Here is an 11,733-nt window from a genome sequence, read left to right on the forward strand (position 1 = left end):
ATGTACTAGCAACGGAGAGCATGCAAGATCACAAATAACATATGACAAGAATATATAATTGATCTCAACATAGTATTCAATATTTATCGGATCCAAGCAAACACGATATGTAGCATTACATAAGGATGATCTTGATCATGTAGGGCAGCTCACAAGATCTAAATATGAGGCACAAATTGAAGAAGACAACCATCTAGCTACTGCTATGGACCCATAGTTCAGGGATGAACTACTCACGCATCACTTCGAAGGAGGACATGGCGATGTAGATGCCTCCGGCGATGATTTCCCCCTCCGGCAGGGTGCCGGGAAGAGCTTTAGAACCCTCCCGAGCTAGGGTCTGCAATGGCGGCCGCGATGAAACTTTTCTTGGATGGAGGCTCGGGTGTTTAGGTTTTTCCCAAGACTGTGAATAAATAGACGGAAGGGCGAGGTCGGTGGAGGCCAGGGGGGCCACACCACCCCTTCGCGCGGGCCCAGGCCTGGCCGCTCCAAGGTGTGGCGTGGCTGCCCTGTGGCTCCTCTTCGACCCCCCTCTGGACTCTGTCTTCATTATGGAAAAATATTTTCTTCGGCTTTTGTTTTGTCCAATTCCGAGAATATTTCCTGTACAACTTTTCTGAAATACAAAACAGCAGAAAACAGGGAACTGACACTGTGACATCTTGTTAATAGGTTAGTGCGGGAAAATGTATAAAAATGCAACGAAGTATGAGCAAAACATATATAATTTGGTGTAAAACAATCATGGAGCATCAAAAATTATAGATACGTTTGAGACGTATCATAGCCACTTCTTACACTCTCTTTTGATAACTGCATTTTCTCTTTTATTTTGGTAATCTTCTTGGGTTGGCTCTTACAAAGTTCTAAGCCAGGGGAGATTATTTTTTCATGTGTAGAGTCTTGTGCAATGTTCTCTCACTAGAAGGAAAAGGCTTATAGTAGCATTGCTACCGCTGGCGCACCAAAAAAGTGGTACGGCAGCGGTACCAGGATACCATTGGCATACCGGTACCACCTTACTAGTACGCCAATGGTAGTAATATACCGATGGCGTACCAAAATATTTGTACTCTAGGGCTAAATCGCACCTACCTATACGTCCCCAGATCCACTTTCTCCCATGTATCTCATCTCATCTCTCACCGGTGCTTCTTTCCCTCCTCCTTGTCTCCTTCTCCTCCTCCTATGGACACATGAGGCGGTGAGTGGGGGATTTTTTTACTGACTGATGGAGGGGAGGGTGTTGCCGCGGAGCATCACGCACTAGCGGCCTCGGTGGTGGGGTCTTGTAACCTTCGGGGCCTCCTAAATTGTAACATCACAGATTTGGAGGTTACCAAAGAGAGGAAACAGATGTGTGCATTGCATTCATGCATAGAAAATCTATTTTTGCGCTTTTAAATTAAACTTGCCGCGGTGACTAAAGTTTCACTTGAGCTGATGGAACTGAAGTAGATCATCAAGTCACACGCTATAAACTTCAATGTGACCTTTGCCAAAACATTGTTTTGATTAGAGGTGATTTGATCTATGGACTAGATCAAATGGAACTAGAACTATTACAACAACACTTAAGTGAGGATCAAATACCATATCTTCTAAAGGATCATAATATGGCATTCCTTGCTACAACATATAGATACCTATTCAACTATAAATTAAATAACAAGAAAGAATTGAGAAACTATTTTTGACTTATCTTTTCGATGTCTTTTGCCAAATTAATGTTCTTATCATGATCTTCATGGTATGTCTTCAATCTTGAACTTAGGACAAGAACAACAATACAATCCCTTGCTAATTCTACTTGTCTCGGTCCAAATCTATCTTCACCAAACCCTAGCCAAGGGAGAGTTCTATCCATCCATTTTGATGATAACATCATCACCCTTTGAGTTAGCACCCCATGATATAATCCATTTCATTGAGAAGTGGTGAGGTAACACAAATCTTATTGGAATAGAATCACATTCTTGACATTAAGAGGTAAAGTAAAAAAAACTAATTCAACCTAAGCTAGCTAAGTGAAGCCTTAACCATTATACCTAAAGAGATATTGTGAGCTCGTCATAAACCCTAGAGTAATCCCTGCCTATAAAACAGAGCCCAAGCTAAAGTGTTACACTCAAGCAAAATTGAGCAATCACTTGATCCTGGAGGTGAGAGTCAAATTTTCTTAGTCAAACCTTTGGTAAGCCAAAACACTAATCATCACCATTGGGTGTTGATTATAGAACCTTAAGAATTGTTATTAAGGTTAAACCCTATGGAATAAGGATCCATCAATATCCACCCGAAACTATCAAAGAAGGTTAATAGTCGCAACTAAAGATTTCCTAATACCAAATCTCTAAACCTATAGATGAAGATGATAGGAGAAGATGACAAGGATACAACTAACGAGGAATAGGTTGATCATGTATATTACATGGTTATGTTTTGAAAATATCAGAGAATAAATTTAACTCTAATATGATAAGCAGATATCATCCATCACATGAAACCAGAGGGAGACTAATAGTAAGGAACCCTAGATACATCCTAACTTCCTAAGTAGAGGAACTATTCAAGGTCATCATGATCTTTCCTAGGCAAGCATCTATGTCAGTCCTACTTGTATCTTCAAGTAACCATCATACTATTGTGAGAAAGAGCAACCCTAGTCAACTCAACATGAGATCAACCCACACATAGAACCCTATGCAATATATCAACCCTAACTTGCGTATCACATGGTGATCACAAGTAAACTCTAAGATCACGCTTTGAACTAAAGTACCAGGACAGTGGTTAGATAATCAACCCTGGCATTAAACCCTACATTTCAATCTAAGTGCCTTGGTCAATTGTTCACACTAGAATCAAAGTAAAGATTATGCATCAAGTGTTACATGCCTGTGGTGCTTTGAGAAGCCTGTGGTGCGGCCCAAAACTTTGCGCGGACATGAAACCGAAGAAATCCGGCCCGCTAGTTGCACCTAGGCAGGCATGCAGTGCCGAGGAAGAAAAGGAATGGGCGAGTAAATTACTGAACCGCGAATCCCACAGCAGAATCAACAACAAGAGGTGCTCTGTGCGCCCGCCACGTGGGGCCCCGGTCTCTTCTTCTTGCCGCGCAAGCCGAGCAGAGCTCCCGCAAGCCGGGGGCTCCAAGACAAGACACAAGGCCAGGCACGCACGCGACTCTTTCTTTCGTCTCCCAGATCTTTTCCACTTTCCTTTCCTTGCTCCTAGAAAAATCAATCCCTTTCACACCGATCCCGTGATCGAGAGACGCCCGTCTATGATGCTCCCGTCGCCGTCGTGCTGATCTCATCGCGCCTGGTAATTTTCCTCTACTTTTACCTCTGTTTCCTCGAGCGCAGGATGGATGGATGGATGATCTCGCACCATGATGACGGGGGGGCAAAGCAATGGTGGCTTTGGAATCATCAAACTGGGCGGCGGCGGCGGCGGACGCGATTCGGTTTCCACGCCGTCATTGACTGCGCAACGGCGCTGGTCTTCATGCCTTGGGCCATAATTTCCCGGTTAACGAAGCGAAGCCAAGTGCCATTCCCCCATGCCCTTCCTGCGCTCGTCTCGCCGTCGATCTATACTATATATATTGATCTCTTGTTGTTTTGTATGCAATGCTACCTCCCGTTGCACCATTGTTTTGCTGATTCAGTTCTTCTTCCCGAACTACCGCAGCGGCCTTCGCCATTCACGCGAGATCGAAGCGTCGCGCGCGGCCACCGTGCGTGCGATGGCGTGGTCCAGGATCACCAGGGGCTCCCAGCTCTCGCAGTCCCTCTCCAGGATCGTCTCCGAGGGCGGCGCCGCGCCCACCCCGGCGGCCTCCGCGCTCCGCAATGCCGCCGCGCTGGGGCAGCGCGCTCCCCGCACCACCTCCTCGTCGTTCCACAGCCTCGCGTCCGTCGCCCTCGCCGACAAGTGCGGCGCCGCGGCCCATCTCCACCACCACCACCCCCCAATCAGAGGCATCAGCACGACGCCCGCGAAGCTGCTCCCCTCATCCACTTCGGCCGTGCCGTCAGAACCCTCCGACGCCGCCGCAGCGTTGCCGGACCTGGGCCCGACCAAACCCGGCGAGAAGCCGCGCGTGGTGGTCCTGGGCACGGGGTGGGCGTCGTGCCGGTTCCTCAAGGACGTGGACACGTCCCTCTACGACGTGGTCTGCGTGTCCCCGAGGAACCACATGGTGTTCACGCCGCTGCTGGCGTCCACCTGCGTCGGCACGCTCGAGTTCCGCTCCGTCGTCGAGCCCGTCAGCCGCATCCAGCCGGCGCTCGCCACGCGCCCGGGCTCCTACTTCTTCCTCGCCAGCTGCACCGGGGTCGACGCCAGGAAGCGCGAGGTCTACTGCACGGTGGCCGATGGTGAGGGCCTGCCCGGCGCCGGGCCATACCGCTTCAGGGTCGCCTACGACAAGCTCGTCATCGCCAGCGGCGCCGAGCCGCTCACCTTCGGGATCAAGGGCGTCGAGGAGAACGCGATTTTCCTACGTGAGGTGAACCAGGCGCAGCAGATTCGCCGCAAGCTACTCACCAACCTCATGCTCTCCGAGAACCCAGGTACTGTACTACATAATATAATGCCAGATCAATTAATTCTGCATTGCAATTTGCAAATCTGTCTACTCCGTGATGACGAGCAGAGACCGCATTGTTTGCTGTGCTACGTTGCAATTCTTATAATCAGTTCAGCTGTGTTACTCGTTGCTTTCTCTGGCCGGTGATCTCATCTCGAATGAACAGGCTTGCCAGATCAATTCTGCATTGCAAATCTATCTTACTCCGTGTTGAGCACATGAGCATAGCTGCTGCTACGTTGCAATTCTTGTTCAGTTCAGTTGTGTTACGCGTCGTTGCTTTCTGGAGCCGGTGATCTCATCTCGATTCTCGAATGAACAGGCTTGCCAGAGGAAGAGAAGAAGCGCCTCCTGCACTGCGTGGTGGTCGGCGGAGGCCCCACCGGAGTGGAGTTCAGCGGCGAGCTCAGCGACTTCATCATGCGCGACGTGCGGGACAGGTACTCGCATGTCAAGGACTACGTCAAGGTCACCCTCATTGAGGTACGTACACTACACTACATACACTTGCATGCTTCTCGATCGATCTTGCATACAAACTGTCGACACTACTGACTGTCAAAGTCATTTTACCTGAACTGTCAAGTCATTTTGCCTGAACTTTATTTTTTTCCGAAACAAGTCATTTTACCTGAACTAATCATCAGCCTCATCTGTAATCTGTTAACTGCTAGGCCAACGAGATCTTGTCGTCGTTCGACGTCGGGCTGCAGGAGTACGCGACGAGACACCTATCTAAGGTACTGACTAGTAGAAACCGTTCTGAATTTGCTTGTGATCTCACCACAATACTTACGCTTTGGAGAATTTGTTGGTGACGGGTGGTAATTGCGTGTGCAGTACGGAGTGAAGCTGGTGAAAGGCGTGGTGAAGGAGGTGCTGCCCAAGGAGATCGTGCTGAGCGACGACACCCGCGTCCCCTACGGCCTCCTCGTCTGGTCCACCGGCGTCGGCCCCTCGGAGTTCGTCAAGTCCCTCAACCTGCCCAAGTCCCCCGGCGGAAGGTACCGCGTACTACTACCAAATGACTTCCGGTTCCTCCATGCATGAATGAGTGAACACACTGAAACATCCAGTTAACTGAACACTGAAATGATGCAGGATCGGCATCGACGAGTATCTCCGGGTGCCGTCGGTGGAGGACGTGTTCGCGCTGGGCGACTGCGCGGGGTTCCTGGAGAGCACAGGGAAGCCGGTGCTGCCGGCGCTGGCGCAGGTGGCGGAGAGGGAGGGCAAGTACCTGGCTCAGCTGCTCAAGAAGGTGGCGGCGCAGAACGCCGGCAAGGCGCACTGCCTGAGCAAGAACGCCGACCTGGGGGAACCCTTCGTGTACAAGCACATTGGGAGCATGGCCTCCGTCGGAGGGTACAAGGCGCTGGTGGACCTCAGGGAGAAGAAGGACGCCCGCGGGTTCTCCATGGCGGGCTTCGTCAGCTGGTTCGTGTGGCGGTCGGCCTACCTGACGCGGGTCGTCAGCTGGAGGAACAGGTTCTACGTGGCTGTCAACTGGACCACCACGTTCGTCTTCGGCAGGGACAATACGAGGATTGGCTGAACAGGAGCATCCAGCCGTGGCGGGCTGGCTCTGCTTCCTCTTGAATAACACAAGGGGGTGAGAGACTGGCCTTCAATTTTGCTTAGGATTCTGTTTGTGTTCATCCATGGTGGCTGTTTGTGCTCATTCGTGCACCATTCAAGACAAAGCAACACATACTATTGCACATTTTCGACTACTAAACGTTATACGTGTAGGCTATTTTTTTCATGAGATCATTGTAACCTTGTGAGGGCACAGAATTTACAGGCAGTGAGAAGTATATCAGTGAGGCGTTTCTGCTATTTTTTTTCTCCAGAGATCATTAAACCTCGTGAGCGCACTACAATTGACAGTGAGAAGGGAGTCTATCACAGTGAGGCAGAGAATATCAGTGAGTGTGTGGGCTATTTTTTTTCCAGAGATCATTAAACCTTGTGAGCGCAATAGCCAATATAGAATTGACAGACAGTGAGAATGGAGTCTACCACATTGCTCATCTCCTGACACCAAGAGGCCGGCGATCCAAGGAACTTGGAAAAGAAAGGAGCAGTCCTGTGTGCTGAATCCGCTTCTTGAAAAAGAAAGGAGCAGTCTGTCTTTGCGTTGTTGCTGCAAGAAAGCTGGTGTAGTTGTTGTAGCTTCGGCTGTTCTCTCTTGCTGCAGTTGATATGTCTCACTGCGGCTGTGCTCTTTTTATTTTCTCTCAAAAAGGCATGCTTTTGCATGAGATCTGTAAGTGGCTGAACCTGCTTTTGCCCGGGGTTTCATTGAGCCTGAGCAATGGAACCGGGGATGACGATCCCTATTGCTCTAAAAAAAAGGGAAGTCTACCACACTGAGACGTCTTCGCTATTTTTTCCTGAGATCATTATAACCTTGTGAACGCACTAGATGGGAGTATATCACAGTGAGGCGTGTGCAGAAAACCACAACCCCAGCAAAGGGGACGTCGAAGAATTGAAGATAATCTCTAAAGTAAAATAATCTGCAGCATACATGCTAACATGCCAGATCGTAAAGGGTAAATTCTATGTATCTATACTCTCTCAAGATAGAGAGCATTCACAGCCAGGATGCATCATAGGCTGTGAAAAACTGCACATTCTCTATATTGATAAGAAAAGTGGACTAGTCATACAATGTCACTTCATCACAAGTCAGAGCCAACTAGCCAAGGAAAACATATGCTTTTGTTTATGGCGCGATCTATCCATGGGATTACGCTTGAGACCTATCATTGTCTGAGGTCAAAATGCTGCTCTCATAGCGCCCCTTGTCGCATCACGCTTCATCTCTGCAGCCTTTCCACTTCCTCGGAAGTACATGTACACTTGCTGCAAGCGTATAAAGCCAAAACGGCTCAGACAATTCACTTCAAAGTATATTTAGTAAATCGGAATGGTTGCTCATCGGAAGACTGACCTGGATAACCCAGATGCTGAGCAATGACTCCAGGGCAAACAATCCAAACCCAATGAAGTAGAAAATCTGCACAAGAATTTATTAATTACTTGGCCAGCCCAAAAACTCCTCGGCTCAGGAAGCTGTCCTGGTGGTTCAAAACCATGTAGGCTGATCTACTGCTAGCTGGCTAACAATAAGCTGATTGACTTACCCCCACTAAAGCATTCACGCTGATGAGATCAATCGCCGGCAAAATTCCCCTGCACAAGCATAAAACAGAAATCAGTCCACTGTAAAGTTCCACACCACATATCCAAGGAATATTTTGGACTACAAAATTTTAAAGAAGTGGGACATTTAATGTTTGTGTAGAAGGATGAATAGAATTCAGTAACTCTATCAAGGTGGGTCCAACCATGGGGATCCAAAATCAAGTGGTAACTCTGCACCCAAGCTTGATACGATGCTCGTTACAAATTGAAATATACTGACATCAAAGTGCGCAAAAAAAAAAACATGCATGCAACTGTCTTGCTTATACTATCTTCAGCATAAATTATTTGTATTAAGTTCAAGTACTATGGCAAGTCACTGTTTCCAATCCTGTAATGTTATTGCTAGAATATGAGCAAGCAAGAGACTTACGCCAATGATTTCCCCTCAAAGACAGCAGGAGGAGCCACAGCAGCAAATACGACGAAAATAATGTGAAACTGCAAAGCAAGAAAGTTCAAGCAATGTACTTTTGTAGGTTTTCAATTATCAAACATTACAGAGATAAACCAATGCATTCTTGAGTAATCTAGTCGTAAGACTTACCAAGTAGAGCAAGAAAAACAATCCAAACTTCAATGCACTGTCAGTCCTATAACACAAGTTGCAAGATGATGTTATCTATACATATGCAAAAATTCAGGAGAAAGAGAAACAACCAAAATAATACGGAAATCTTTCAAATATATACCTCATAGCATTATAAAGAGGGCGATACCATAACACGTATGCACCAGGAACCCCAGATATGAAGTAGATTATTGCTAGTAACCAGATTTTCACACCTGTACATGGATAAATCGTTCATTATTCAAACATTAAATAATTCCAATACATAGGGCACATGGAAAAACAAAAGAGGCTGAGTATTACCTTCTCCCTTGATCCAGGCTGTAGTAACTGCTATGACGTTCCAGAAAAGACAGCAAGCCAAACCTATTCAATGCCAGGGAAAGCTTTCTTAGTTTTGCTGATATGTAGTAAAGAAGAATTTATTCTTATTATGACCTACCATTTCTACCTCTGAAAAAATATTAGTATATAGTTTAGCATGTCATAAAACTTGAAAATAAAATACAGACTTCTGATACTATAAAGACAGTCTCAATTTTTTTACCAGTGTTTTGGAAATCTGTTTAATTTATATCATAATCTTGATACATGAGACAATGCATGCATATAGTAATATAGCCCTTAATGGCATTAATAATTTCCTCTGCCCATTTATTTAACCATGATATTGCTGGCAGCTGAAGAAATGAATGTGATGGTAGTATTTTAGCGACATGCTGTGAAGGTTGAATAAAATTCCATGCCTATGATACCAACGACCCATATCCCACAGATGAAAGGGTTAAGCATCTGAAAACGGATCTTTCTTAAATACTCCCTCCGTTCTGAAATAGTCTACATTCTAGCCCCAAAATTTGTTCTGAAATACTCTACATTCTAGCTTTTAGTCAACAACAACACTGAAAACGAGGTGGTTTTACTCTTTTTATTGGATGTTGTTATTTTCAATGTAGCTTGGATTGGTTGTTCAAATATCTAAGTAGTACTAATAAATGCACTACTAATTTGTCTCTTTTTTTCTAGAATGTAGACTAAATCAGAACGGAGGGAGTATGATATGAATAACATGTCCCAAGTTATGGAGAAAATGTTTGTCCACCATCGCATTTGAAGAAAAAGAAGAAAATTCTTCAACAAACTTAAAAACTTGCAATTCGGAAAACTAGAAGGAAGTATACCAAGAAACGATGCAAATGCAAAGTATTGCATCCTCTGAAGATGACTCGGTATCTCATTAGCAATATCATGGTGGATGAGTGGCAGGAAAGGAGGCCAGTTTTTCTCCTCAATGACAATACCAGCTACAATCAAACAGAATAAGGGAACATAAGTTTAGCTACGCATGAACAAAACAATTGATGATTTTTTCTATTGGAAAAATGACAGCATAATCATCAAAAATTACAATAGGTTCATTTTCAAACAAGATATGTTATAAAATAGGTTCATCTTCAAAATGATGCTATATTCTAGAAAAAATAAAAAATTACAATAGGTTCATTTTCAAACAAGATATGTTATAAAATTCACTAGTTATACAAGACACAAGTGCCATACCAATTAAATTTTCAATTTTAAGAATAACGATAAAATTTATAATTCCTTAGTAGAGAGGGAGAAAGTACAAAACAATATAAGTACCAAGAATAGTTTGATCTTATCATGCAGTAATCTATAACTCAATGTAAATATGGAAAAACTATTCAATGTAGCAAGGTTCTTATGCTTATCGGATATACTTGTTTTACAAGTCTATTACTATATGATCCTTCATTTTTCTCAGAGCAAATAGGAACAAAATTATCAAGGAGAACTGCTATGTCATCTATGAAAGAGGATAAAGAAACACTTACCTCGTGCTGCAGCTTCCTCTCTTCTTTTCAGTTCCTAACACATATAGTTAATATAGGGGATTAGAACCTGATAAAACTTTAGGCTCAAATAACTATGTAGAACAGTGGCAGTAACACAATGTGCAACTAAAAAGCTGGATTTGAAAGGGAACCAACAATGCCTGATGATCCTAAATAAGCTTCACAAGATTACTTCACGCCGAAAGCTGGATTTCTTGTGAAGCTTATTTACTTCACACCGAAGACCACTACTAATATGAACTAACATAAGCCTCAAACGAACTCTGTTATTGACTTGATTTATCGTGATAGCTACAGTTAAAGTGCGTTGTAACTGCATAAATAGGCATTGTACCTTCTCCCTCTTGTTCAACTCTGCTTCCCTCGCTTGCAGCTCCTTTTCTCTTTTCTTCAGGTCCTAGAGAGCATTCATAAATCACACATTAGTTGGAAGCCATAGGTACAGTTTCGCTTGTAGCTACAAGTTCCCAATGTGCATTTTGCAGTTGCAAAGAAATAAACCGCAGAATCACACAAACCTTTGACGACTCCAGAGGGATATCCACTGTAGCACTGAAATCTGCCGGTTCCGGGGGAAGGGGCGAAAGCCGCGAATTTGATGCAGGAGCAACGTTTCTGGGATTCTACATTGCAGTTAAAATCAAGTAAACCACACAGCGGTGAGCACCCAGCAGTTACGGGCAAATTTAGTCCCAAATTCAGTGGTAGAACACCATACCGGCATGTAGAACGCACCGCCGCCACCGAAGTTGGACTGCCCGCCAGCCTTGCCTCGCGTTTGTTCCTGCCAAGAAATCACCCACAAATTTCAAATTGGAGAGCAAATTTGAGGGTTTTAGCACCAATGCATCGTCAGACCACCGCGAATCGCCGCAGTACTAGCAGCGTCGGTGACGGCAAGATTGGACGGAGAAGAAGAAGAAGGAAAAAGATGGATGGGTTTATCCATCGGCGAGGCGTGGTTAGATCTGCGCCATGCTCAGATCGAACGTGGGCGAGCACCTCGCCGTAGGCCCACGGCAACGAGAAGGGAAGGGAAGAAGATCCGGAGCATCCGGGCGATGGCGGAAAGGGATCCTGGTTCTGGAGAAGAAGACTTACCGAGAAAGGGTTCACGTCCTCCTCCTCGAAGGGGTTGCCCCCATCGTAGCGCCCCGCCATCTGCCTCGCTCGAGCCTCGGCGCGCCTGCTCTTGCGCCACCGACAACGGCGATTGGCGACACGGAGCAGCGGAGGAGACGGCGAGTCCTGGCAGATAGAAGATGGATACAGCAGCGCACGCACGTTCGCGCAATCGCACCCACCAAATTAAAGTTGGGCCGGAGATACGTGTGACGACGACGACGACGACTTTGCGAGTTAATTAAGCCGCACACATGGAACGACCCTCTCTGCCAGTTGCAACTGCTCGTCGTCGCGGGCCGAACTTCAGTTTTATTTTCTTTTGCTTATGGTTTTCCTTGTTTCATAAT

General features: G+C 45.7%; 2 protein-coding genes across 2 annotated transcripts; one reads left to right on the forward strand and one right to left on the reverse strand.

The window, feature by feature from the left end:
- The first annotated feature begins 3,754 nt into the window (after positions 1-3,754).
- On the forward strand, positions 3,755-6,155 carry LOC124669425 (internal alternative NAD(P)H-ubiquinone oxidoreductase A1, mitochondrial-like). Its single transcript, XM_047206044.1, has 5 exons — positions 3,755-4,583; positions 4,923-5,083; positions 5,275-5,340; positions 5,441-5,604; positions 5,702-6,155. Exons 1-5 carry the CDS (start codon positions 3,755-3,757, stop codon positions 6,153-6,155), a joined length of 1,674 nt encoding a protein of 557 aa, XP_047062000.1.
- Positions 6,156-7,223: 1,068 nt separating this feature from the next.
- Positions 7,224-11,528, reverse strand: LOC124674033 (secretory carrier-associated membrane protein 1-like). Its single transcript, XM_047210071.1, has 13 exons — positions 11,363-11,528; positions 10,980-11,045; positions 10,780-10,884; positions 10,596-10,658; positions 10,241-10,274; positions 9,566-9,688; positions 8,688-8,750; positions 8,506-8,599; positions 8,361-8,406; positions 8,187-8,254; positions 7,753-7,801; positions 7,560-7,625; positions 7,224-7,471 (listed from the first exon to the last, which is right to left on the reverse strand). The coding sequence occupies exons 1-13, from the start codon at positions 11,420-11,422 to the stop codon at positions 7,385-7,387; spliced, it is 924 nt and encodes a 307-aa protein (XP_047066027.1). The 5' UTR covers positions 11,423-11,528; the 3' UTR covers positions 7,224-7,384.
- Positions 11,529-11,733: the final 205 nt, after the last annotated feature.

This window comes from Lolium rigidum, chromosome 7, assembly GCF_022539505.1.
Source record: "Lolium rigidum isolate FL_2022 chromosome 7, APGP_CSIRO_Lrig_0.1, whole genome shotgun sequence".
NCBI lineage: Eukaryota > Viridiplantae > Streptophyta > Magnoliopsida > Poales > Poaceae > Lolium > Lolium rigidum.